The 24945-nt window shown below is 35.8% G+C and overlaps 1 protein-coding gene across 2 annotated transcripts in view; it reads left to right on the forward strand.

Annotated features, from left to right (window-relative positions):
• Window positions 1-24945, forward strand: part of LOC109090846 (rho GTPase-activating protein 10-like) — a 47529-nt gene that overhangs the window by 14731 nt on the left and 7853 nt on the right. Inside the window, exons 2-20 of one of the 2 annotated variants that reach the window (XM_042758164.1) lie at window positions 674-769; window positions 987-1048; window positions 2738-2809; window positions 2986-3087; window positions 4712-4822; window positions 5796-5900; window positions 7402-7531; window positions 7645-7751; window positions 7858-7952; window positions 9425-9506; window positions 10156-10195; window positions 10338-10406; window positions 10746-10820; window positions 13759-13843; window positions 14606-14664; window positions 15738-15843; window positions 18297-18456; window positions 21024-21162; window positions 23881-24040. In XM_042758164.1, coding sequence (XP_042614098.1) covers window positions 674-769; window positions 987-1048; window positions 2738-2809; window positions 2986-3087; window positions 4712-4822; window positions 5796-5900; window positions 7402-7531; window positions 7645-7751; window positions 7858-7952; window positions 9425-9506; window positions 10156-10195; window positions 10338-10406; window positions 10746-10820; window positions 13759-13843; window positions 14606-14664; window positions 15738-15843; window positions 18297-18456; window positions 21024-21162; window positions 23881-24040 — 1855 coding nt within the window. The remainder of the gene's footprint in view (window positions 1-673; window positions 770-986; window positions 1049-2737; window positions 2810-2985; window positions 3088-4711; window positions 4823-5795; window positions 5901-7401; window positions 7532-7644; window positions 7752-7857; window positions 7953-9424; window positions 9507-10155; window positions 10196-10337; window positions 10407-10745; window positions 10821-13758; window positions 13844-14605; window positions 14665-15737; window positions 15844-18296; window positions 18457-21023; window positions 21163-23880; window positions 24041-24945) is intronic. The other variant, XR_006160243.1, reaches the window with a different exon arrangement.

The raw sequence follows: 24945 nt of genomic DNA on the forward strand, positions 1-24945 counted from the left end.
TCTATGTGCTGTGTTCTGTTAATGTGTGAACTTTCTATTATTTGTAGTGCACTTGCCATCCAGTAATCACAATAAGCTTGTGATTTGTTACCATTTAATAAAAGTATCAGCTTTAAAATTCTGCCAAATTAATAATGAAATTCAAACAGTAAATACCATTTTGGCACTCTGTAAGCACATGAGCGAATGCTTTAGTGCCTCATTTCAAGCGGCACGTGACACCATCATATCTTTCTCTTTACTAGTATTTAACAAACATGAATGGACACCGAAAGTTATATTATAAGATACAGTACAACCTACTGAAATGTAATTGCTCATTCAGTGTTTCAAACTGCGGAAAATGAGTCAAGTTTGTAAAATAAAAAATCCACGTAACAATTCTTTTAATTCATAATAACCATTCGGTGTCCATACTCTCAATAGAATAGAAAAAAGAGAGGAGGATTTTGCTATATATGTGCTATATTGCATATTCACATTTTTACTTAAGCTGTTGTCTACATAAGAAACATACATACTGACCCAAAAACCTTTGAACGGTGGTTTAGGTTGATGTGTGTAACACCTTCCTGAATGAAAATAATGGAAAAGCTGAAACATCCACAAATAAAGCAATTCCTCATTTGCATTTGGATTCCAAATCTTTAACACTTCTGTCTCTGATTTGCAGAGCTTTCATTGGCCCAGAAGAAGTTTGCTCAGTGCCTGGGTGAGTTCAAATTTGAGTACATCGGCGATGCCAAAACTGATGATGAGAAGTGCATTGGTGAGTTCCTTTTTTTATTTTTTGCATATTTACATTTATGCACATGCATACATTTGCCTTTATTTTAATACTTGGCTGCTAGTGTGATGTGGGTGAGATCTGCGTTTATGAAGTGATTCATCTGTTTGTTTCAGATGGGAAGCTCACACACTGAGAAATATGTAAATAGCCCTGCATAGATACACTTTGTTCATTGTCTGCATGTATGCCATTTCAGATGAATCCTTGCAAGAATTCTCCTCCTTCCTCAGAAACTTGGAAGACCAAAGAGATCTTATGGTGAGCACAACTAGTTGAGACTTGCATTAAAACACACTCTGTTATACAATTTACTCAAATCCTTGCAGGCTAAAAATAGTTTTGGAATCATGGCCATTTGCAAGCAGAGAGAAACACAAAATGTAATCAGCCTTTACATTGAGTTCAACACATACTTTATAAAGTGACATCACTTGTCTGTTTGTTCCTGAATGCTTCAGCACTGTTTGAGTCACAGTTTTGCCACAGGAAGTGTGTCATATTGCCATCAGTTATTTGTGTCCTCTGTTTCAATGACTCTGTGATTACACAAGACAGCTGCTTATGTTGAGTCATGTCACCTTAAATGAGTTGATTAGGAACTGTAACTCTTTGGTTGAACGTTCAGTGGCACTTGATTTAAGACCTTAATATGCAATTAATTAGCAAATTGCTTTTACAGTCAAAAAATGTGTAAAAATAGTTTGATTCCTTACAAAAGGCATTAAAAAAAAATCAGTTTTTCCTGTTACTGCAACAGATTCTTTCACCTGGCAGAAATGTGAGATTTTTGCATTCTTACGTTATTCTAATAGGTAGTTTGCCATCTAGGTAGCAAGGGCTCGTGTTGCATATAGGTCATGTTAGTATTTATTTAGTATGCGGCATTAGTGAGCTGAAGGCCTTGCCCATGACTCAAAGGGCAACAGCTGACAGTTGTTTTGAGCTCAGATTTAAGCCCCACCCGTTCATAACCCTGCAGCAAGCCAATGATGGTGCGGCCCCTCGGCACACTGAAGGTATGCGTGGAAGGGGTGGGGCCTGCAGGCCCTGACAGGGTCAGAAAGACAGGGTAATCTGAGTACTAACAGTCATGTCATGGGTTTCTTTTGTTATCTCATTACCTCATTTCAGGGTAAAGGTGTGTTTCTATATGATAATAAACATTGTGAGAGCCTTGTTGTTAAAATATGGGTTTAGAAAGTGATTGCTTTTTGAAAAATGCTTTAAAATTTTAAGGAATGCCGTTTATTACTTCAGATAGGGAAACTAAGTGTTCCTGAACTGCGAGAAGCTTAATCATTTACTTAGAAAATGTGCATTCATACTATTGTAATAAGCCCCTTTAGGAATTTCAATGCATTTGCATTTGCTCACAAAATTTGCCTGAGAAACTTGAAATTTGCAATTTGCATTCACTTCCCAAACTTTTGCGATCTCTTACAAATGGTTGTTGTTAACCACCCCCAAAAAAAAAAAATGTGCAGGCAAATGCAAAACTGGTGATGGAAATAATGGAGGAAGAACTAGATTTCAATGATTTTGTTAGTCAACACAACGTTTGTTGTGTTGTGAGAATGCAAAAGTTTTGGGAGATAAAGCAAAGTTTCTTAGGGTATACAAAACTTATTGCGGTAGAGTGCAAAACTTTTGCAAACGAGTGAGTGCAAAAATATTGAAATCTGTTTTTTTTTCTGTGTTTCTATGTAGGCCTATTAATTTCTAGGGAATACTTATTTTAAAATATCAGATGGCTACAATGAACCGTTTCACCTCAGGTGATGAATAGGTGACACATTTATTGGCATTTACAATTAAAACCTACAGTAGAATGTGTTTGTGCAAGGTTTGATTAATGAAAATCATTCTGCTATTGCTAAAGCTTGATAAAAAAAAAAAAAATTATTAAATGATCAAATGTCCTGTATCCAATGAATTTTCTTTTCACAGATGAGAAACATCACAGAGACACTGATGAAGCCTTTAGAACAATTTCGGAAAGAGCATCTCGGCTCAGCAAAGGTACAAGCATAGCTCTTCCTGTCATCTCTTACATTCAGGATGTTCGCAATAATTTTAAAAGATATGAAAAACTGTACATTTATTGAAATTAGTTAAGTATTTAAAACTTGCTTCTCGTTCCATGTATTAAAAATAGTAAATTCCTCTATTTCATTATGTTCTCTTGCTATCTTCAGACAGCGAGAAAGACGTACGAGAAGGAAACAGAGAAGTACTACAGCTCACTAGAGAAACTTTTGAACATGTCAGCAAAGAAGAAAGAGCCACAATTACAGGAGGTACTTCACATTTCATTCTACCCACAAAAAAGGATGGATGTGTAATGCAGACTATTTTCAGAAATGGTACTTCCCTGCTGTATCTCCGAAAAAAAAGATCAGATTTTTAAGTCAAGGTCAGTGGTTTGCTGTATGTTTATGGTGGTTATTTAGAGTAGGTATTCTAAAGAGTACCTCACTGGCCACGTAACCTACAGAACACCAAGTTTTGAGATTGCAATTGTGCAGTTAAAATATAAATGTATGGTTGCTATGCATTTGTTGCAGTACTACTGATGGTTTTTCTTTTCTTTTTTTGGTTTGCTTTAGATAAATAAAGTCTGTTGTTATTTCTGCCATATTTAAAAAGCTCTGCGTCCCACACAATTCCTCTCCAAGCCTAAGAAAGTGAAAGAGTGCAGTGTTTTATCCTGCTTAAATCTTGATCAATCAATGTATGTCCGTCATATCTAAATGTTGTATACATTGAGAATGACAAGCACTAGAGACTGTTGATGTTTTTATGTCGGGCCATTATGCTACTGTGGACCATATGACGTGTGTGTTTGGATCAAGGGCAGTGGTTTTAGCATTCGGCTGTTTCGAGTCAGACTGGTGTGTATGATTCCTAGAAATGTTGAAGAACACCAGGGACTGCTCAGTTATTTGACAATTCATAAGACACATGGGCCATGTTTACATGTCACTGCAGCCAGATACGTTCTTCAGGGGTGAGCATTTTGGTCATTCTGTCTAATCAAGTATGCAACAAATTGTTTTCAAACAAACCTTAAATTTGCATAGTAAAGTACAATGTGAGCAAGTTGATGCAGACATTTATTCTAATTCTATTCTATTCTATTCTATTCTATTCTATTCTATTCTATTCTATTCTATTCTGTCTCCACAGTAGTCTCCCGCTGGTCCTACCTTTACATTCCAGAAAAGGCACACTGTCTGATGCATGAGATTAATGATGATAAACAAAACAGTGCAAAATAGTCTGATGATTATAGTAATGTTATATTAGGAACTAGATAATGTTACAAACACCATTTGGGTTAAACTGTTGGCATTCATTTCTCTTGTTTACAGGAAACTGTTGTTATCAAGAATTTGAGAGTTATTCCTGTCTTCCATACACACCAGAACACTCAACACACACAGAACAACAGCTTAAACAATTCATGTCAGCATTTAAATGTTTTAATTTTAGTTCAAGTATTTTTTTGGTAAAGCTTTGAGACTTTATACTTGCATTACGGTTTGTATTTGTGATGGAGATCACCAAGATATGTTTCTAAGAGATGTCAGTGTGATGAACTATTTGCACACCTAATAACTATATTACAGTAGTTAGTGTTTAGTACTGTTTACATTCAGACAAAACTTTACACAACTACATCATCAGAGACAAAGTTGTTTCTTGGTTTTCAAATATTCCATTTTCAGAATAAGGCCCTCTTTGTCATAAATGCAGGCAACACACAGTCCTCTAAACACAGGAAAAATACAGACAGACCCAATTCTCCACCTGTGTATCCTAAGTCACTTTTCATTTTTATGTGATTATTTCTCTCCCTGTTTTTTTCAACCTTGTCATCTCAATTGTTATGGTACTATTTGCATTCTGTCTGTCTTTCAGGCGGACATGTCGGTGCAAGTGACGAGACAGCAATTTCAGGAGTCGTCTCTGGAGTACGTTTGCAAGCTGCAGGAGATACAGGAGAGGAAAAAGTTTGAGTGTGTCGAGCCTGTGAGTGCATGACCTTTCATCCAGATTGTCATTCAACTTGATTTATTTCAACATTGTTTGCCATCTTGTTTGCCTGTCGACAGCATATGCTGTCACTTATCAGGAAAAAGAAAGGAAACACATTTACTGAAATTCACTTTCGGTTCTGTGAGGTGATTGTACAGCACAAGAATAAATCTCACATATATGCAGTAATAAAGGCTATGTTTGGAATTAAATATTACTTTGGCAAGTTGTAAGTATGCAGATTTTATACAGACTGAATTAAAATAATGTATAAAATGATAACTGGACACCGAGGCTGCATTTATTTGATTACAAAAAAAAAAAAAAAAAACCTTGTGGAAATATTATCACAATTCAAATTCCTGCGAATGTAATATTCCTGTGAAGTCTTAAGAGTCACATGATCCTTCAGAAATCATTCTGATATACTGATTGGCTGCTGAAGAAATGTTTCTTATTAATATCAATGTTGAAAACATTAACGCTGCTTACTGTTTGAACTGTAGTGTAGCCTACCTTATTCCAAATAATTAAATGAAGTAGAATATTTAGTGAGAGCTGTAAGCGCAGCATGCTTACATTTGGGACTTTTACCACACACAAAAGCCTTCTATAAAATTTAGGTGTGTCCAAACCATTTACAATTGGGGCGAGTATTCCGACTAATTCACTCACATTGTGTACACACAATTTGACAGATTGCCTAAGCAAATTAATATCCTTTATATGGAATCTTAGTGTTTTTGCAGAGCAAACATTTACCTGATTACTTTCACTTTTCCAGTTTATGGACACCTATATGACTTTCTACTTGAAAATGTATCTTTTGCTTTGAATTGAATATTGCATATGGATTTAGACCCTAAGATTGATTATATAAACTCGAGATTATCTGTCCCGGAGTATATAATGAGTTCTCATTTTTTACTTTCTCTAATTCCCTTCTCCCCCCCTCTCTCATATACAGATGCTGGCGTTCTTTCAGACTGTATTTACTTTCTATCATCAGGGATATGAATTGGCCAAAGACTTTGACCACTATAAAAAGGCCCTTCAAATCAATATTCAGAATGTAAGTAAAAATGGAATAACATTTTTGACTTTAATACAAAACTTTAGATCTATTTTTTAATAATTTATTCAATATATATTCCATCTATCAAATATTTGTTTGCCAAGTAAATTAAACAGCTGTAAACACACTTTTAGAGTGATTCTCCAAGATTTATCAGTCTTCACTCAGACAGGATACAGCAGCCTTTTGAGAGGGCCAAGGTTACCAAGGGAAACTTAAAGGCCTTTGTTTTGCATTGACCTTTCATTGTTTAACTTCTGAGCCGGAAGTTTGAGAGCTTACTTCCCTTCCCTGTCCTATTTGATTGGACCACGTCACTTTCCTCATTGGCATTTTTGATCATTTATACATCGGATGGTCAGGGTTAGGTATGGGCCAGTATGAGATTTTGACAGTATGATAACCTTAAGCAAAAATATCATGGTTTCACGGTATCACGGTATTGTTGTTACAGCTCTGAAATGGTTTATTTTTAAATGACTTGGTAAATTTTTTTTTTTTTTTCCCCCACTGGACATAATATATTTCATTTTTGAGCAACATACAGAACAGTAGAAACAGTAGAATTAGTTTATTTGTTTTATAGTTTATAGTTTATTTTTCTTTGATTTGTTTCCTAAAAAAAAAAAAATTAAAGACTGACATCTTTATTTAACCTAAATCTGTAATTACAGTTATTTATTTTTAGTTATATAATTCATATACATATCATCTATATAATTTCATATCATTTAGTTATATAATAATAATCATACACATAATTTGATTTAATAATAACCCAATCTGAAGCAAAAACAGAATGTTCTAAAAAAAAAATAAAAAAATACTGACAAGCTTTCTAAAGTTATACCACGTAAACTTTTCAGAAGACAGTCAGCTCCCTCAGAAACGCTCTCTTTGCGTCCGTCTTCAGCGTCTCTGGTCTGTGTTAACGTGCGTTAACAGACTTCATATTTTCGCATAAATTACATTTTGGAAAAGTATTGCATTGTGAAGCAGTTTGTGCAAGTCCAGAACAGAGAGTTGCAATAAGGCAAAAAACGGCAGGTTGCCGATTGCGTAAAGGTCAAAGTATATTTCAGCCGTCCACGCACCGTCAGCATTACGTCATCATCAAGAGGGCTCGTGGCAGCCACGCACCCCGTGGTACTGCGCATGTGTCGAGCTCATCCGTCCGTGCTCATCTGTGGTTGAGTATACTTTTGAAAGCTGTGCGGACGCGGCTGTGCGCGAGATGGAAAGGAACGCTGAATGTGAAGGGCCATCCTACACACACGTGACTGACCGCTCGCATGCCTAGTCAAGGTCAGAGTTCTGAGGAGGTATAGTTTGAAAAGATGGTTCTAAGATTAGCACAATTAAGCATGTTGATGGGGAATACACTGGGAAATTACTTATTGTGTAATAAGCCATCTCGGTGAATTCCCAGTTACCAGGTCCTCACAGAATCTGCAATGTTGATTTTGTTATTGTTTTATGTTTGTGCCTCTGCTTTCAGACACGGAGTCGTTTCGAGGGCACGCGCTCTGAGGTGTTTGAGTTACTGAATAGAATCAAAGAGTCGCCACAGGAATACAGACAGACCAGCCCCATCAGCAGTGAGGGCTATCTTTACGTACAGGAGAAACGTACGCAACACATTTTATGATGTATCTGGGGTGCCTTATCTTTTATTGACTGTCATGTCATGTGTCTTGTACTCCGCTGGTTGCATTGCTGATGGCTATTGCTGTTTCCACAGGACCTCCTCCTTTCGGATCCAGCTGGGTGAAACGCTATTGCACGTTTGTCAAAGAACAGAAAATTCTACACATGAAGACATTTGACCAGAGATCAGGCGGAAAGCTTGTAAATTATCATCACACATGACACACTAGTCATGATAATGGCATGGTTCATCAAATATTAATGTATAGCTGATCTGCTGTTCACAGAATGTTCTGTATCCATTCAGGGTGAGACAGAATCTGTTACAATCAAGTCTTGTGTCCGCAAAACCACAGACACTCTTGACAGGAGGTTCTGCCTAGACATAGAGATCACAGATCGGTATGTTGGACATGTGCCCCAAGTTGTGATGGTAAATGTGAATATATGTAATGATGCATTTCTGAGTCACAAGAAATCAGATAATTTAATTCAAGATTACTAGCCCACTACCTTAACCCTTCTTCTGTGCTGAAAATCCTTTTCCTAATTTGGTGTACCCAGTCCAGCCTTTCAGAAATGTATTGTGAATCACTCATTATGCTATATTTTCACCAGATCTTGGATTTAATCTTTTCGTATGAAGTGCATAAGCTCAGTTCATTGAGGCCTACAATCAGTCAGCCAAAAAGAAATACAAAACCTGTGCTAATTTAAAGAAAACAAGTTGATGATAAAAAGAATCCAATGTTATTTGGTTGTAAGCAGTGCTTCAAAATCCCAAAAGAAGAAACAGGAGCAAGAAACAAAAAATAGAGAATAGGCAATTTATTATTATTATTATTATTATTATTATTATTATTATTATTATTATAACAAAAATAATTACAAGTTTTGAGTGGGGAAGAAAATAACAGTAAAAGTACAGTAATTTTTTTTTTTTTGTGGGGGGGGCGTAGTTAGTATTAGTCCAATATGTTAACATTAACTAGTATTTTCATGAAAATCCTCTCAGGTCAAAATGACTGGAACCAAACATGAGTTAAAAAAAAAAGTCAAGTTTTAACAACTCTTTCTCCGACTCACATGTAAACTAATATTCTTGAAGTAGATTTTTGCTTAAAAATAGGAAGCAAATAAAAAAATAATCCCTTAATGATTGTTGCGAGTTAAGAATTTAACTTCAGATGATAATAAACAAGAAAAAAGAAGAATTGTAAATACCTCTGAAACCACTGGGTTTAACATGAGAGTGTGAGACATATGTCAGAGGATAAGGAAAACCAAAATATTTTGATCATTTAGGATACACTAAGGGCCCTCATTAATCAAAGCCAAAGCTGACCTGGACAGAGTGTATGATGAACGTAAATCATGCATGGTGGGATCTTTTCAATGGCACATCAGCACATCAAAATGTTTCCAAATTAGGAGGTTAATCAATCTCAATGTGAATATGCCTTTGACTTCAGTAATCTAATGTATTACCAAACATTAAACTGAGAAAATATAGACTGGGATGTGATTTTTATCCAATTTGGAATTGATTGAACGGTCGAGAAATAAGTTAATTGGAGTTACGTCGTGTGTACTTTACTCCTGTTGGAGACTCTCTTATTCTCTTTATTACCTCTTCATACACCTCAAAGCATGTGCCCTCAAAATAACTCTGTCTGATGCAGATGCATAACCTTAAAATAATAGAAACATGAAATGGAAAGACACTTCATTGTTGTTACATATTGATAAGACAATAATGGAGATTCAATTCATGCACAATAAGACCAGTCAGCTACAATAAAAAAGCAAATGAGTTGAGTTTTGATTTCATATGAGGCAGCACGCTAAGTTTGTGCGCTTGTTTGTTTTTCTAGACCAAGCACAGTGCTGACGGTCCAGGCACTCTCAGAAGATGACCACAGATTCTGGATGCATGCGATGGGAGGAAAGGAGTCGGTGTGTCAATCCCTCACTCCAGCTTCCAACAGCTATATTCAATAAAGACAATTCTGTTTCTCAGTGGAGAAAACCTAAATAACTTTTGGGAAGATAGCTTGGAAGTGTAGCTCATAGAGCTGCACTAGTGTTCAAAAGTTTGCAGTCAGCACATTATTATTATTATTTTTTAAAGAAATTAATCATTTAATTCAGCAAGCATTACAAATAATCAAAATTGACAGTAAAAACTTGTACATTGTTTCAGAAACCTATTTCAAATATATGCTGTTCTTTTGAACTTTCTATGTATCAAACATTTCATTTCTATTATTATTGTTGCTGAGCACAAAAACAGCATATTATAATGATTTCTGAAGGATCATGTGGCACTCGATACTGGAGTTATCGCTGCTTTGCCTTGACAGGAATAAATTACACTTAAAATATATTTAAATAAAAGAAAAAATATATATTGAAATAATATTTCATTATTATTGTGTTTTTGATGAGTATAAGACTTAAAACTTCTGAGCAGTAGTGTATACTTCAAAGTGTTTCAATAATCATCAGTGGTGCCTTGTTTGGTATATTAGTTCTGTTCTGTTTGGTGTGGTGTGTTTTATGCTGCTCTGGCTTGTGTTTTCTGATGTTTATCTCTCTCACACAGATGCAGTATCTCAACCGGACACATTCAAGAGAAAGAGGAAGTGAGTGAACTCAAATTAATATAAGAGCTTCAAGTTTGCCATTAGTTGTAGTGCTTATGAACAAAAATTGTATTATTTGTATGTTTGTATTTACTGTTGGTACATAAATTGTGATATTTATTATATTTGTGTATTTCCATAGTTGATGCCCAGTTGGATGATGAGGGGATAAGCTTTGTGAAAAATTCAATAAATGCCATTGAAACCAGAGGTAACTCTCCATGTTTTAATATATGAAAATTATATACAAAATAAAGAAACAAACAAAAAAAAAATATCTGGCAGGAATTATATTGTCTTTTAAGAAAAAAAAGAAAGAAAAGTCAACCCATCTGCTCAACCTTCAATAGTTCACAGTGTAGTAACAACTTCTGAACACTAGAGGTCAGAATGATCTAGCAGTTTTTCTCAGCCCACACCAACAACCTGTTGTGCTTTGTTCAGGATAATACAAGAGAAGCTTAGTGTGCTCGTGTTTAGCTTCTCATATCAGCTGGGATGTGAATTAAGTACCTAAACTCTATTACAAAACATGTTTTTATTTTCACAGGTATTAATGATCAGGGTCTGTACAGAGTGGTCGGGGTCAGTTCAAAAGTACAGAAGCTTCTCAAATTGATGATTGGTAAGTTGAGCCTTATTTGATTGCTCTGTAATTGTTCCTCAGATTTCTGTGATTTAGTTGGAAGCCCTATAATAATATCAATAGCCAGTGTCCTGTTGAGTCTCATTGGCATTCAGATATTCATTTTGTTTGGTGTCTGTCTGTACGCCCCTTTGTCCTTTCCTTTAGGTGACACCTGACTCCATTACTGTAGGCAGGCAACCAGATGTCCGGACACTTTCTCTCACTCGCTCTCTCTTTTCCTTGATCCTGTTTCACTTCTTCCGAAAACCCAACAAACGCTGATCACCATTTCTTTCTTTCTTCCTGTCTATTTCGCTTGCTCTCCTGCAGTCGTAGCATGAGCTGGTATCTCTCTGCTCTGAATGCTAAACGCTGTGTCGAGTCGGCAGGCTGCCTGAGCCCCTGCTGCTACATGAACTCAGCCACTCTAGAAACTAATAGCCATTAACACTCTATAAGGTTCCACTGTCCTCATCTGAGAACAGCCTGAGCCATTGTAGTTGGCACATAAACTTAAAACCTGCCAAATATCCAGAGCACAACCAACTATCCATCTCATGTTTAAAATCAGAGCACTCATTCACAGGTTCTGCAGTTGTTGGATTATATCCAGACATTGTTTATAAGTCTATACAGTTATTATGTAATGAAATGTGTAAGTAAACATTTACATCAGAATGACCAACCAAAATTCCATATGTTAATATCCAGATAAGTGATATAATCATAGTGCTAAATTAAATCTCTGTATGTCAATTCCAATTGCTATATTTGTTTTCTTGACAGACTTTTTCTCACCAAAATGACTCGGGAGGATGAGCATACATTAAGTTGCATTGAGTGTTATGTTGCATTCATATTAGTTTTCATTTTTAAACAGCCCATTTTATTGACAGAAATTAATACTTATTTACAAATGATTTTTATTTAAAATAAATATTTAAAAAAAAAAAAAAAGTTTCAAAAAAATATTAAGCAGTAATGAGAAGAAATGTTTCTTGTGCATCAAATCAGCATATTAGATAGTATGATTTCTGAAGGATCATGTGACACTGAAGACTGGAGTAATAATGCTGAAAATTCAGCTTTGACATCACAGAAATAAATTACAGTTTATGATATATTCAAATGGTTAACAGTTATTTTAAATTTCACTATATTGCTGTTTTTACTATATTTTCTATCAAATAAAGGCAGACTTCTGCATACGACGGTGTTTTAGTGCCACGTTAAAAAAAATAATAATAATCTAAGATTACGAGATTAAAGTCGAAATACTTTCTGAAGCAATACACTTAAACTGAAGCAATCTGTCACGCCACATTAAAGAGCTTAAAAAACACACATTATTGTAATATATTGTTTGTATTTTGCTATAAAACTGACAGATTTTGAAAGCTGAGACTTTGGAATATCTCCCGGTGCTCCCAATCAGGGCCATTTGCATGTGCAAAAGGCCAGAATATACTCTCAAAATATTTTAACTTTAATCTTTATTCTCAAAACATTTCGACTTTATTCTCGTAATATTTCGACTTTATTCTCGTAATATTTCGACCTTATTCTTGTAAAATTTCGACCTTATTCTCGTAATATTTTGACTTTATTCTTGTAATATTTTAACTTTATTCTCGAAACATTTAGACTTTATTCTCGAAACATTTCGACATTATTCTCGTAATATTTTGACTTTATTCTCGTAATATTTTGACTTCATTCTCTAAATATTTTGACTTCATTCTCGTAATATTTCTACTTTATTCCCGTAATATTTTGACTTTATTCTCGAACCATTTCGACTTTATTCTCGAACCATTTCGACTTTATTCTCATAATATATTTCGACTTTATTCTCGTAGTATTTCAACTTTATTCTCGAAATATTACGACTTTAATTTCTCGACTTTTAATCTCGTAATTTCAGATTTTTTTTTTTTTTTTTTTTTTTTTTACGTGGCACTAAAACGCCATCATATCTGCAAAACTTAAAAAAAAAAAAAAAAGTACAGACTCCAACCTTATTAACAGTGGACATGTATTCCCAGCTGTCTGGGGCTTGAGGTGAGGGTATTGAGCATCAGTGTTTTAAAAGAGAGCAGAACTGTGAAAGAGGGAATGTTAGTATCTCTCTCAATTTCCTCTCTGCTGTTAATGCCGTCATCAGTGGACTCCATTATAAAACCCACTCATGGTGACAGCTAGCCAGACAGAGAGGAGATTGTCGGTGCTTTGGTTGAATTCTTCAAAAGTGTCAAAGCCCGGAGTTACAAACTCAACTCAAAGCAGATTGTTTTGCAGATTACACATTTGTATACTCTGTCCATCCTCCTATCAGGAAAGAATTTACAGATCCACAAACCCATTCATGAGCAGTGGTACAACATGAACATGAGGATGAGAAATAAAATGATGTCTGCCCTCATATCATCCACACCCTGATCTCAGACCTTTTTATCCATCTTGCTTTTTTTTGTTTTTATGTCTTTCTCATTGGACTTGATCTATACTGAGAGTCCTAATCAGGTCCCTAATAAGGCTACATTATAACTGTCTTAGAAAAGTTTTACCATGAGTTTATCCTTTATTTCTGCACCTTTCAAATGTGATGTGTGCTTATTGTGTTTGTGTAATTTTCTGTTTTCCCAGATGTTTAAAAGTTACATGTTAATATATTCAAATAGAAAACAGTTAATTTATATTTGAAGAATGCTTCACAATATTACTGTTTTTACTGTATTTTGATCAAATAAATACAGCCTTATTGAGCATAAGAGACTTCTTTGGAGAAAAAATGCTAATATCAATGCAAAAATTATTTATATAAATTTTTTGCCCAAATTGTGGCTGATACACTATTGTGGCTTTTTATACCATAGTTTTGCTATATTTTTTTAAAGATTATTTGAACTTGAATTCTTTGTTTTGTGATCTCTAGATGAGAAGAGCAGTGAAATAGATTTAGCAACCAGTGAGGACTGGGATGTCAAAACCATCACCAGTGCTTTAAAACTTTATCTGAGGTGAGTTGAAACTTTCTGCATTCTGTTTCTGCTTGCAGATAATAAACAGCAGAGTGATTGAGTGAATGTACTGATTACAGTTTGACACAATACACCATGCCCGTTCATCCTCAACCCATTTGCTTGTTTCAAAAGAAACTTCAGTGTAAAGCTAAATTCATGTGTGAACCCTCAGAAAGAAGCTTATGGGCCTCTTCGTTTATGAGTCGAATTGAATCTCAAATAAAAAGTATCAAGGATAAATGAGATTTTTAATGATTTGTCAGATTCGTAGTGGGACATTCCTTTCAGTGACAAAATATAATTGTGTGCTGTTTTATTCAACATTGAATTAATATTGCTTTTAATAAATTTCTGTAATGGATCTGTCACAATAGAATAACACAAGGCAGCTTTTATATCGTAGCAGCAGCAGAGCTGTCTGTGTTTATGAATGATACAAGTATGAATGATATTGGTGTGCTGGGCTCATTTTGGGTTAACAGTGCTGGGACGTGTGCCAGAGACTGAGCGAAAGTACCTTCAGATGAACTTGGTTATCATGTGTTTGTGTGCTCATCTAATTTCTTGCAGTGATCAGCCACATTAATCATAGTGTTGTGTATATAATAATGTCCCATAAAGCCGATAAATCTCTCCTTCTCTCCCTCTCTCTCTCTCTCTCTCTCTCTCTCTCACTCTCTCTCTCTCTCTCTCTCTCTCTCTCTCTCTCTCTCTCTCTCTCTCTCTCTCTCTCTCTCTCTCTCTCACTCTCACTCTCAAGAGCCTTCCAGAGCCACTAATGACATACAAGCTTTATAAGGAGTTCATCGTCCCTGCAAGTAAGGTCTTTATCCTTGCTTAGACAATAATCAAGAAATACCCAATCAGCTACTTGACAAATGCCATAAACTTAGAGTATGTGCATGTCTGTGAGAGTAGAGCTTATGATTTGTGAAACTCTAAGGTGAGGTTTAATGCTTGCTGAAAGTATCACCGAATTAAATTTCAGTGAAGGATTTTCAAATTATGAAAATGACATCAGCAGAAATGTGTCGTTGTTGGAGGTCTGGGAGGTGCTATAAGTCAATAGTGGCAAGCCTAATAAGACTACATGTACAAAGGCAGACATTTACTAATTAGTTCTTTAGCTTTTATGAGGGGCACTTGTACAGAAATGTATTATATTCAGGTTCTCCTGGAGCAACATGGGGTTGACCATCCCTGAGCTTTAGCCACTACACCTCACCAGCCTATACAGTTACACCCAGTGATGTTATTGTCAACTAAAAATATAAAATATAGTCTTAACTGAAATAAAGCTGAAATGAAATAAATGATAAATATTAGATCAAAAACTTTGGCAACTAAATTTATTAAGTTTAATTTGAAGTATTAAATAAAGATTGGTTACACCAGCCAATTACTATTTGCAATTTAATGTAAAAACTTTAAAACTGAAAGGAATGGAAGTATGGGAATTATGTGGAAACCAAAAGAACTGAACCAACTTTGAGATATATCTTGGGATGCTTCTTTAATCCGTTTTTTAAGGAGTTGTCATATATGTTGTGCATTTGCTGGCTACTTTTCCTATACTATTTGAGTCCAACTAATTTAATAATAATAATAATTATATATATATATATATATATATATATATATATATATATATATATATATATATATATATATATATTTAAAATGTTTATTTTTATTTGAAAGTATTTATATAAATAGGAGCAATCTAGATTTGTCTATAAATCTAATTATAAACATTTAAGCATAATCACGTGCATGTAGGTTTAATAGGTATAAATTGTAAAACTGCATATTACATGCCGTCTTAAACCAATACCACCCCCCACCCCCCCTCCACTTTTCTCTCTCTTTTATTTTTTTTTTGTCTACACAGAGAGCGCTACTCCAGAATCTAGAGTTCAGGCCATTCACTGTCTGGTTCATAAACTGCCAGAGAGGAACAGATTAGTGCTCAGTCTGGTTACCAAGCATCTTGCCAACACAATTGAAACTGTTTTTTTGTGTGTGTGTGTGTTTTTTACACAATTGTGTGTGTGTGTCTGTGTGTGTGTGTGTGTGTGTGTGTGTGTGTGTGTGTGTGTGTGTGTGTGTGTGTGTGTGTGTGTGTGTGTGTGTGTGTGTGTGTGTGTGTGTACATTCTGTTTTCTTTCACCAACCTTTTTACTTCTCTCGGCCGTCAGCCACTATTTTCTGTCATTATTTCCAACTTTCTCCCTCATTCCGTTCTTACCCTCAGTACACAAAAAACACACCTTCCTACAGGAAGCACCCGTAGAAACATCTGTAGGCTACCTCTGTTGCTGAGCAACAGAGCAAACAAACAGACCACACTTTGGAGAGAAGAGAGACCGACCAAAGAGAAAACTCCATATGGACTTTCATACAGTCCTTGCTGTTATCTAGATCAAAGAGTTTTTCTAGAGATAACAAGTCCGGTCCCTATCCATTCCATCCAGCAACGGCCCACTTAGAGAAGAGAGTTATGCAGCAGCTTCTGCTGGAGATTAAACTAGTTAGAGATTTCCACATAATGTTAAGATATCATTACAATGCTTTACCTCAGGCCTCAGATTTTTATATAATGTGAATGTAAGCAAATTGAAGATAAGCGCATAATCTCCCTAACCTCTGGCAATCAGTGACTGGGCAGACGCGTCTCCTCAAAATATAGAGTGGGATTTACTGGCAGCTAAGGATGTGCAATTGGAAATTAAATTCAGGTTATCCACCACTAAATTCCTCTTCCATCCTCTCCAGCCCTCGCAAAAGGCTCTAGGAGTTGGCACAGTTGCAGACCCATCAGAGATGGAGAGGAAAAAGCGTAATGTTGCCATGATATCTAAATTGGAATTAGAGAAGTGATTAATTGTTGTTATCCGTGTGTTGTGTATTTATTTTCAAAGTGCACCCTGTGAAAGGGGTAAACTGATGTTTTGATACCTGTAGTTTGTTTGCATTGTTCTGAAATGGACAAAAGTGTTCAGACCAAAATTTGTTATTAACCCCTTAACTGTCACCGTCCCACCTGTGGGACGCTTGGCACTCTTTTTTTTGTTGTCCTTTTTCTCTATAAAATCTTTTAGTAATCATCATAAAAATTATATATTCATTTGAAAGCTTAGAAGCCCAAGATTCATCCTGTGAAAACCATTTGAAATCGGGGACATTGCCTTACCATGGAAATGGTACTTTAAAATCTTATGGCGGTCTCCTCCCCCTTAGTGGGCAGTATCTAGTGTCATATTACAAAATTCATTACGGTCTTTTAGAATCAAAACTTTTTATAATCTTGGCAACAAACATATCATTGGAAAGGTCTGAGTCCTCAGGATTCCATATTTGGTGGTTTATTTTGAGTATTGAAGTAAAATTGACAGAGAAATATAGGGAAAAATTCATTAAACAAAATTCAAAGGAGTTTTGATGGCTCCCAGTGGCTATTTGTGGTATGACGCCCTAAATAAAACTCTCACAGAAACCTCAATTTTTTTCATATCAGCTTCAAATTTGGAACATAAACTTATTTAGACACAAGGCATTTTTGTTTATACCAATTTTAGAGTAAAACCTGTTATGTAAAATATTTATAATAAATAAAATAAAATCAAATTAATATAGTGCATTTTGTTTACAGTACATTTAAACTTCTATAACTTTTTGATACTTTAATTTTTAGAAAAAATTCTACTTTTGCCAAAAAATCTACTAATTTTCTTCTTTAAAAAGAGACCAACCTTAGGTCTATATTCCAAAGTGTTCATAAAATACAACAATTTAAGTTTGGATAGTGCACTTTAATTCCTATTCTAAAAAATTTCAGAATTACAAAAAAAGTGTTAAAGTTACATAATAGCAAACTGTCTCCCTATTGCTTAGAATGTTAATGAGTTTTTTTTTTTTCTTCCCCATTTCAGAATTTTCAAAGAAGTGTCGCTCTTTCCTCAAAATAGGCATTTATTTCCATTGGCAGAGGAAGAAGTGCATTTTGCTTTTGAAATATGATTTCAATTTATAGTTTATATATTAGACACCAGATTCCAAGTCAGATGATCCAAATGAAGCCATTTGTTCAGAGGATGGTAAAGTTTACTCTGTTTAGATATTTTAGAAATTGACCTGCATGGACAATATGAGTAATGAAGTTTGACTAAAAATTCTTCATCTGTGAGGCTGATAACCAAAAGGCTAAAAAAAATGTATAAGTCAATTAGCATTAGCAAGTTACTAAATTGAAACATCAAAATATCGTGTTTTCAAGTTTCAGTGAGACTGAAGACTCTTTCTAATGGAAGGTTAACTGCATATAGTTTCACAATCAAATGCAAAACGTTCTTGCTATCTTTCATCAAAACAAATAATGTGCAATAATGTCAATCTTTTTTCAATCTTTCAAGTAATTTAATCATATCTACTTTTTTGTCTATGTGTGTAGTGTGGCTGCCAACAGCAAACAGAACCTGATGACAGTGGCGAACCTTGGCGTAGTGTTTGGCCCCACGCTCATGAGGCCGCAGGAAGAAACGGTGGCAGCCATTATGGACCTCAAGTTCCAGAACATTGTGGTGGAGATTCTCATAGAACAGCATGAAAAGGTGAGACTTCAACTACTGCTGTGCTGCCAAAAAAAGTTGTCTAGGTTGGCAGCTCATAAGGTTTAAAGACACCACTAGTACCTTAAAGAGTATCACATTATAGAGAGCAGATAGTGAGTTATAGAGATTGATAGTGAGTTTATTTGATTTTGTACTTTTCTATGAGGTCTTGCTATGCTGAGCTTGGTGTACTTCTCTCTACAGCCAGGAGGGGGAGCCATGTGTGTTTTAACTGGCCACTGCTCAGTTAGCTTTTCTTTCCGATGGCTCAAATACAGTTGGACCGCCATACTCATTTGGCTAAAATACAGGTTAAAATGCTGATTTAATCAGCTTTAGATGACAGTAATCTGGTTAATCCTAAAATGGGGTTCATTCTGAGGGACAAAGGGAAAAGAGTGAGATTATTTCATAATCTCTAAATTATTTAGCCTACATTTGAAACATGCTTATAAATTGCTTTCAAACTCTGCACGGTGTTGTGCATGATGATCATATTTCAGTTCAGTATTTAAAAATAAACACTGGAATCTATTAATCACTTTTGCTGATTTGATTTTTACAATTTGATATTCTATTTTGCAAACCTGTAGGAAAAATGTTTACGAAATAAAAACTATAAAAATAATATTTAGTAGTAGTAGTATTAAATCAAAAACTTCAGAGAGACTGCTTAGAGATTTCATTTGAATAAAATATAGACAGAACAACTGTTGAATCTGATGCAGTATTACAAGGCATAAGCAAAGCAAAATGTCAGAATTATGGTTGTTTTATTACACATTACAGGGTACGAACTTACTACAATATGTGTACTTAGTATATGTAATTATGTATGTATATTTTGTCTATGGAAAGCACTTCTGAAGCAGCCTACAAAATTACGGGCAGATTGTTTAATATACAGCATCCCTAGACCAAATGATATTGACCTTGATGTTGTTTTGATGTAAGTTGAGATAAGTGAGCGAAGCGTTGAGATTCAGGAGAAGGAATGACTCTGCAGAGCAGCAGACTGATTAGCTCCTCTCCAGACTGCTGATACCCCCAGATGCACTCAACAGACAGTATTTTGCATTCAGGTCCATCTGTAGCGAGAGAGAGAGAAACTCGAAAAAGTTGCAAGACAAAGAAGAAACGAAGGGGGAAAGTGTGTAGACTGAGGGCAAAGAGAGAGAGAGGGGTCAGAAGGTAACAAGAGAGAGGCAGGGCTGGATGGAGAAAGATGAGGTAGGAAGTCTGAGAGAGTGAAAGAGAGGAATGGGCAAAGACTGAGATGGAAAAAGAGAGCAAGAGCAGGCTTTGCTGTCGTCTGCAGAATTTCACAGCAGTATCAGATTTCTATCCCTTCTTCCAGCTCTCTCATTCCTTTGTTCAACCCTGCCGAGACTTCCACACTTCTGTTAACCTCCGTCACTCACACTGGCCATCTGGGGTTCAAAAATAAAAAGCTGTGTGACTATAATGAAGCCGAAGCTATTATGAAAACATGTTTCCTGTGTTGTCACTGAATGGCTGCCACTCGTTCAGGTGCACGTCAGTTTGAGCATTTCACAACGAACTGGGCAACATGCTTGAGGGTCTCTTATTTAGACTAAACTCTCATGAGAGCTATTTTGATGTCTGTTTTAACAGCATGCTGTTAATGAAGCTTCCAGACACCTCTTACATAGGGATAGTTCACCAAAAAAATGTGATTTTGTTTTAGCATTTATTCATGTTCTTGTTCAATTTTCTACAGAGTTCAATTTAGACAGAACTGTTGCAATTAATTTATTTTGACAACTAATAGAATGTTAAACATTCACTATTTACTTTTTCAGAGTTCATTTATTTCATATTAGCTGAAATTGATCAAAACAATGACATTTAATTAGAACTTCTGCAATGATGAGTTTTGATTGTGTCAGTATCTTTTTCGTCAGTAAAAGTGACCAAGTTTACTGTGAACAAGAATAAAGCTTGTTGCCAAAGAATATACGACTGGTCTAATTTATCACCTGAGAACACGACACCCTCAACAGCATAAACAATTGTCCAAAATTAATAAACTTTATTTTTCAGTTTTGTTTTTTGGCTAAATGGAAAATTGTATTTGTTTATTTATTTATTTAATACATTTTGGTTTAATTAATTTGATGTTTTGGGAGGATAAGAAGCTCAGTTTGATGCTTCATTACTTTTGAGTAAGGAACAGAGTGAAATTAAATCCTTTTCCCCTGAAAAACTTGGATTAAAAGTCTTGCTGAACAGTTATAATCATCATTTACTATACAGAAAAGAGCAGTTTGAACATTCTACTTTTTGTGATCCATGTCAAAAGACAAAAGGTCCTGCAGGTTTTGAAATACATGAGTGTGGATTGCCTGTTCCTTTAAGATACAGGTCTTGAGCACATCCAGAATCTTTATTTGTTTTTACCACCACACATTTGCACTCGCATACATAATCATCATTTCTCCGCAGGCATCGGCTCTAAACAGACTGTTTGCTTTGATTTTTACACAAACACACACACAGACAACACAGTCTAGCCAGCAAAACCCACTAACTTTTTGTTCTTTTAGATATTCGGGCATGCTCCGAGCAGCTCTCCATCCTTAGAAACTACACACCTCTTTGCTCCAACCAGACAGTCCAAGAGGCTCAGCCGGCAGAATCGCCCGCTGGCTGTATACAACCCGCAGGTGCTGGATGTTCAAACAGGTACGAGAGACTAATCGTCTTTAAGCACAGTAAGATCAAGCAAAACGCCACAAGGAATTATAGCTGTCACATATTTCTGCTATCAAATACATAATATAGAGCCTGTATCTGCATAATATAGGTAAAAATGAGATAAGCAGACCCACATACGTATTGACAGACTCTCATATGTATTGCACCAAAATTACAGAAAATGCTGGAAAAAAGTCTGCAGATTCCATCTTAGCCTGAAGATACAATATATAATTTATAACCTGTTAAGGTACCACTTTTTCTTTAATATTAAAGACGTGCAGCAATTCATAGATGGAAATGTTCAGTTAATCCTAGTGGTAAAATCAAAATTTTTACAGTGCTTATGCAATCCATTTGCAGTTTATTCCCCTTGGAGTTTGACCGTTTGCCTCAGTGAGGGTTCATGACTATGTAAGACTGCTGCACACTGAGCAATCAGATGTGATGTTCTGCTGAAACATGCTGATTACCCATTGTCACTCTGGGCTACAGGATGTAGTTTGCCAGTCCATATTTAGGTGGATAACTGATGCCTTAGTGACCCTGGACTGCTTAGAAATGTGTCTCCCAGTGTTTGGGTTTGATACACCACCCAACAGGAATGATTTCAGACTGGGATCAATGCAGGATTATCTTTTGGTTTTGAACAAAATTATTTTTTTATTTTTAGTACAGAACAAAGCAGACCATATCTCAAGTTTCACTTTTCAGTTAAACAGTTATGAGTTTTTTTTACTTGTTCTTCTACTCTACAGCTGTGCAGGTGTACTCAAATTAGTATTAACTTTTTCACAAAGTGAATTAGCACATTGTTGCAAAGCTTCACAAGACGTGTGTGGGGTTTGAAAATGCTGCAGTTTTCAGAGTCAGACTAACCACACTTTTCCACACAAGATAGTAAACAATGGTTATTTGTTTAGTAGAAATCTCTCTGCTTTGGGATGTTAATATAGAAAGGGGATGTGGCCACTGCCTACATAAACACACTAAGGACTCTATCATACACCCAGCGCAAGGCGCGGCGCAAGTGTTTTTGCTAGTTTCAGCACGACCCAGTTCTCATTTTCCCGTCCTGCCCCGCGTTGTTTAAATAGCAAATGCATTTGCGCCAATTTGTGCTGTTCTAAAAAAGAGGTGTGTTCAGACACATTGTTGGCACTTTGTTATTTTGAGGAACTGAAAATAGACTGTGCCATAGACCTACTCGAACCTAGTCTAAACTCAATGGCGCAATATTTTTTTTGTTGTTATTTAAAGAGCACGTTAGTAGAAAATGCGCCACTGGGTGGGTCCACAACGCGCGTTCACTTTGCTTATTACACACAAGGATGCGCAGCAGCACACAAACATGCCAAATATTAAAAATTAAAGGATTACAGTGTAAAAGAATATTATTGTGTAGGCTACATAAATATAAAAATGTCATACATGTCATAATGGATAGTCATTGCATGTATCAGAATTAGCCTACCTATTTGCTCGCGCCTGAGCGGAGACGCGTTCAGTCTGTGCGCCTTAAAATTCCACTGTTTAAATAGTGAATCCACCTTGGTGCGAGTGCAGCTCGTTCTTAAAGGGAATGAGAGATGAGACTCTGATTGGTTTATTGCACGTTATGCCCAAAAACACACCAATTACTCATTAAAAGAATAGGGACAACCCTTCTAGACCACGCGTCGGGAGCGCCAAATGTTTTTCCCATCGTTATGCTAGCAAAAGTGTATTCTGAAACTATTCCCTAAGTGCACCTGTGCTGTGCACTTTAGACCATGCTCTTAGATCGTTAAAATAGGGACATAAGGTGGAAAACTGTACATTTGTGCATTTATAATGGATTAATGAAATCAGCATTTTCAGGTTTAAAGGACCTCTGTGGATTTTAGTTTTGTGCAGGATATGAGAAACTTTGGGTGAAAAGTATGGCCACCCTTAATCTAATCGCATGACCAGCCAAATACTATAATTTATACATTTATATTTAATTTATATTGGTAAAATACTAGGATACAGGACAGAACAGGATAGAAGTATTTTTTGTTGTTAGAACACAGTAAGTGTTTATATTACCTCTCACACTTTTAGTGTACACATTTTGTTTAAATGTATATGGCAGCAATCACTTTGCTACACAAGAGTGTTAAAACCAATAACAAACTGTCTGTTTCAAAATAAAACATGTCAATTAAATTCTACAAAGGCATGAAGAATGAGAAAGGGTGAGAAAAGAATCAAAATATCACCTCATCATGATGACAGTATGAGGACAAAAAAAGAATCACAAAAAATGTTTTACTAGTTGGATCATAAAGTAATACGGAGTTTTTTTGTTCTCACCAACCACATACAGTATACTACCGGACACATGCACACACACAGACTTACCAAGCTCATTTCTATAGAGTATTCATGAACTGTCTGAATTAATGTCAAGAATGGTTCTGAACTTGTCTCTCTCCCTCTCTCCCTCTCTCTCTCCCTCTCTCTCTCTCTCTCTCTCTCTCTCTCTCTCTCTCTCTCTCTCTCTCTCTCTCTCTCTCTATCTCTATCTCTATCTCTCTCTCTCTCTCTCTCTCTTTATCTTATGTATCTGTATTTTTCATTCCTATATTGTCTTTATTTTTGTCTTTTGTGCATTATTGTTTATTTTTTTTTCCCCTTAACCATTCTTTCTGTTTCTTGCTGCTTGCTCCCTTGCTCTGACAGTCTCTCCATCCTCTGAAAGTCCAGCCCTGGTTAATGATGAGACATCAGTGGGCAGTAGTGAGTCGGTCTCCTCTCAGTCTTCGAACGCCTCTGGAACGCCCCCCGAGAAATCTAAAAATCATCACACCACCATTAGCACATCCCTGCCAGAGAGCACTGGGTATGTAGCAAAGACTCTCCTCTTTCCAAAACATGTCATAATATGCATTGCTCATGTTTTGCATATATAATATAAACTCAAATTTTAAACAATAATTATAATAATAATAAAAAAACTAAATAGTAATATATATATATATATATATATATATATATATATATATATATATATATATATATATATATATATATATATATATCTTTTAACATGTTACGCTTCTGGACTTTTAATAAGGATTATTATTAAAAATTAAAATAAAGCTGAAAAAAAAATATAAATATTAGATAGTAAGGAAAAAAAAGCAGCGAGAGGAAGGTGTATCATGTTTTAATTTTTAATCCGTTTTTATCTGTTTAAAAAGTACAGAAAACTACCACAAAGCCCGATCTATATTGAAGCTATATTGAAACCTGGCCATCCCTTCAGCTCTACCTTAGTCATTTTCAGAGGTGTGTGTGTGTGTGTGTTGGTATTTTGTTCTGTTTCTGAGCTCAAGCCTGTGCTTGTCAACTTGAGTTAGTTCTTGGGCTGAGAGTCTTATCCTGTGCCAGTGTTATTTGCCAGAGGTTTTGCCTCTGGTTTCTCAGCTCCTTCACAGCCCTTCTTCGATGCTGAGTGTTTGTCTGGGGCTTGTGTGTTGAATCCTAATAGGGGCCCACCACATTCTGCAGAGTCACCTGGAAATAAACTTTGTGTCCACACATCTGTTCACTGTTTCTAGCAGTCCACTCCAAATTTGGATAGATTTTGTTCTCACTGATTTCCATAAACGAAAACCCCCATTCGATCCTGCACCCCCTTCATCACTCTATTACCCATTCACTTTCCCCTTTTCCCCTATACATTAGATTTACTCTTGCTCCTTGAGCACATGCTGCTCCCTCTTGGCCTGGAGTCCTGTGCAC

The sequence above is a fragment of the Cyprinus carpio genome, chromosome A1 (assembly GCF_018340385.1).
Source record: "Cyprinus carpio isolate SPL01 chromosome A1, ASM1834038v1, whole genome shotgun sequence".
Lineage (NCBI taxonomy): Eukaryota > Metazoa > Chordata > Actinopteri > Cypriniformes > Cyprinidae > Cyprinus > Cyprinus carpio.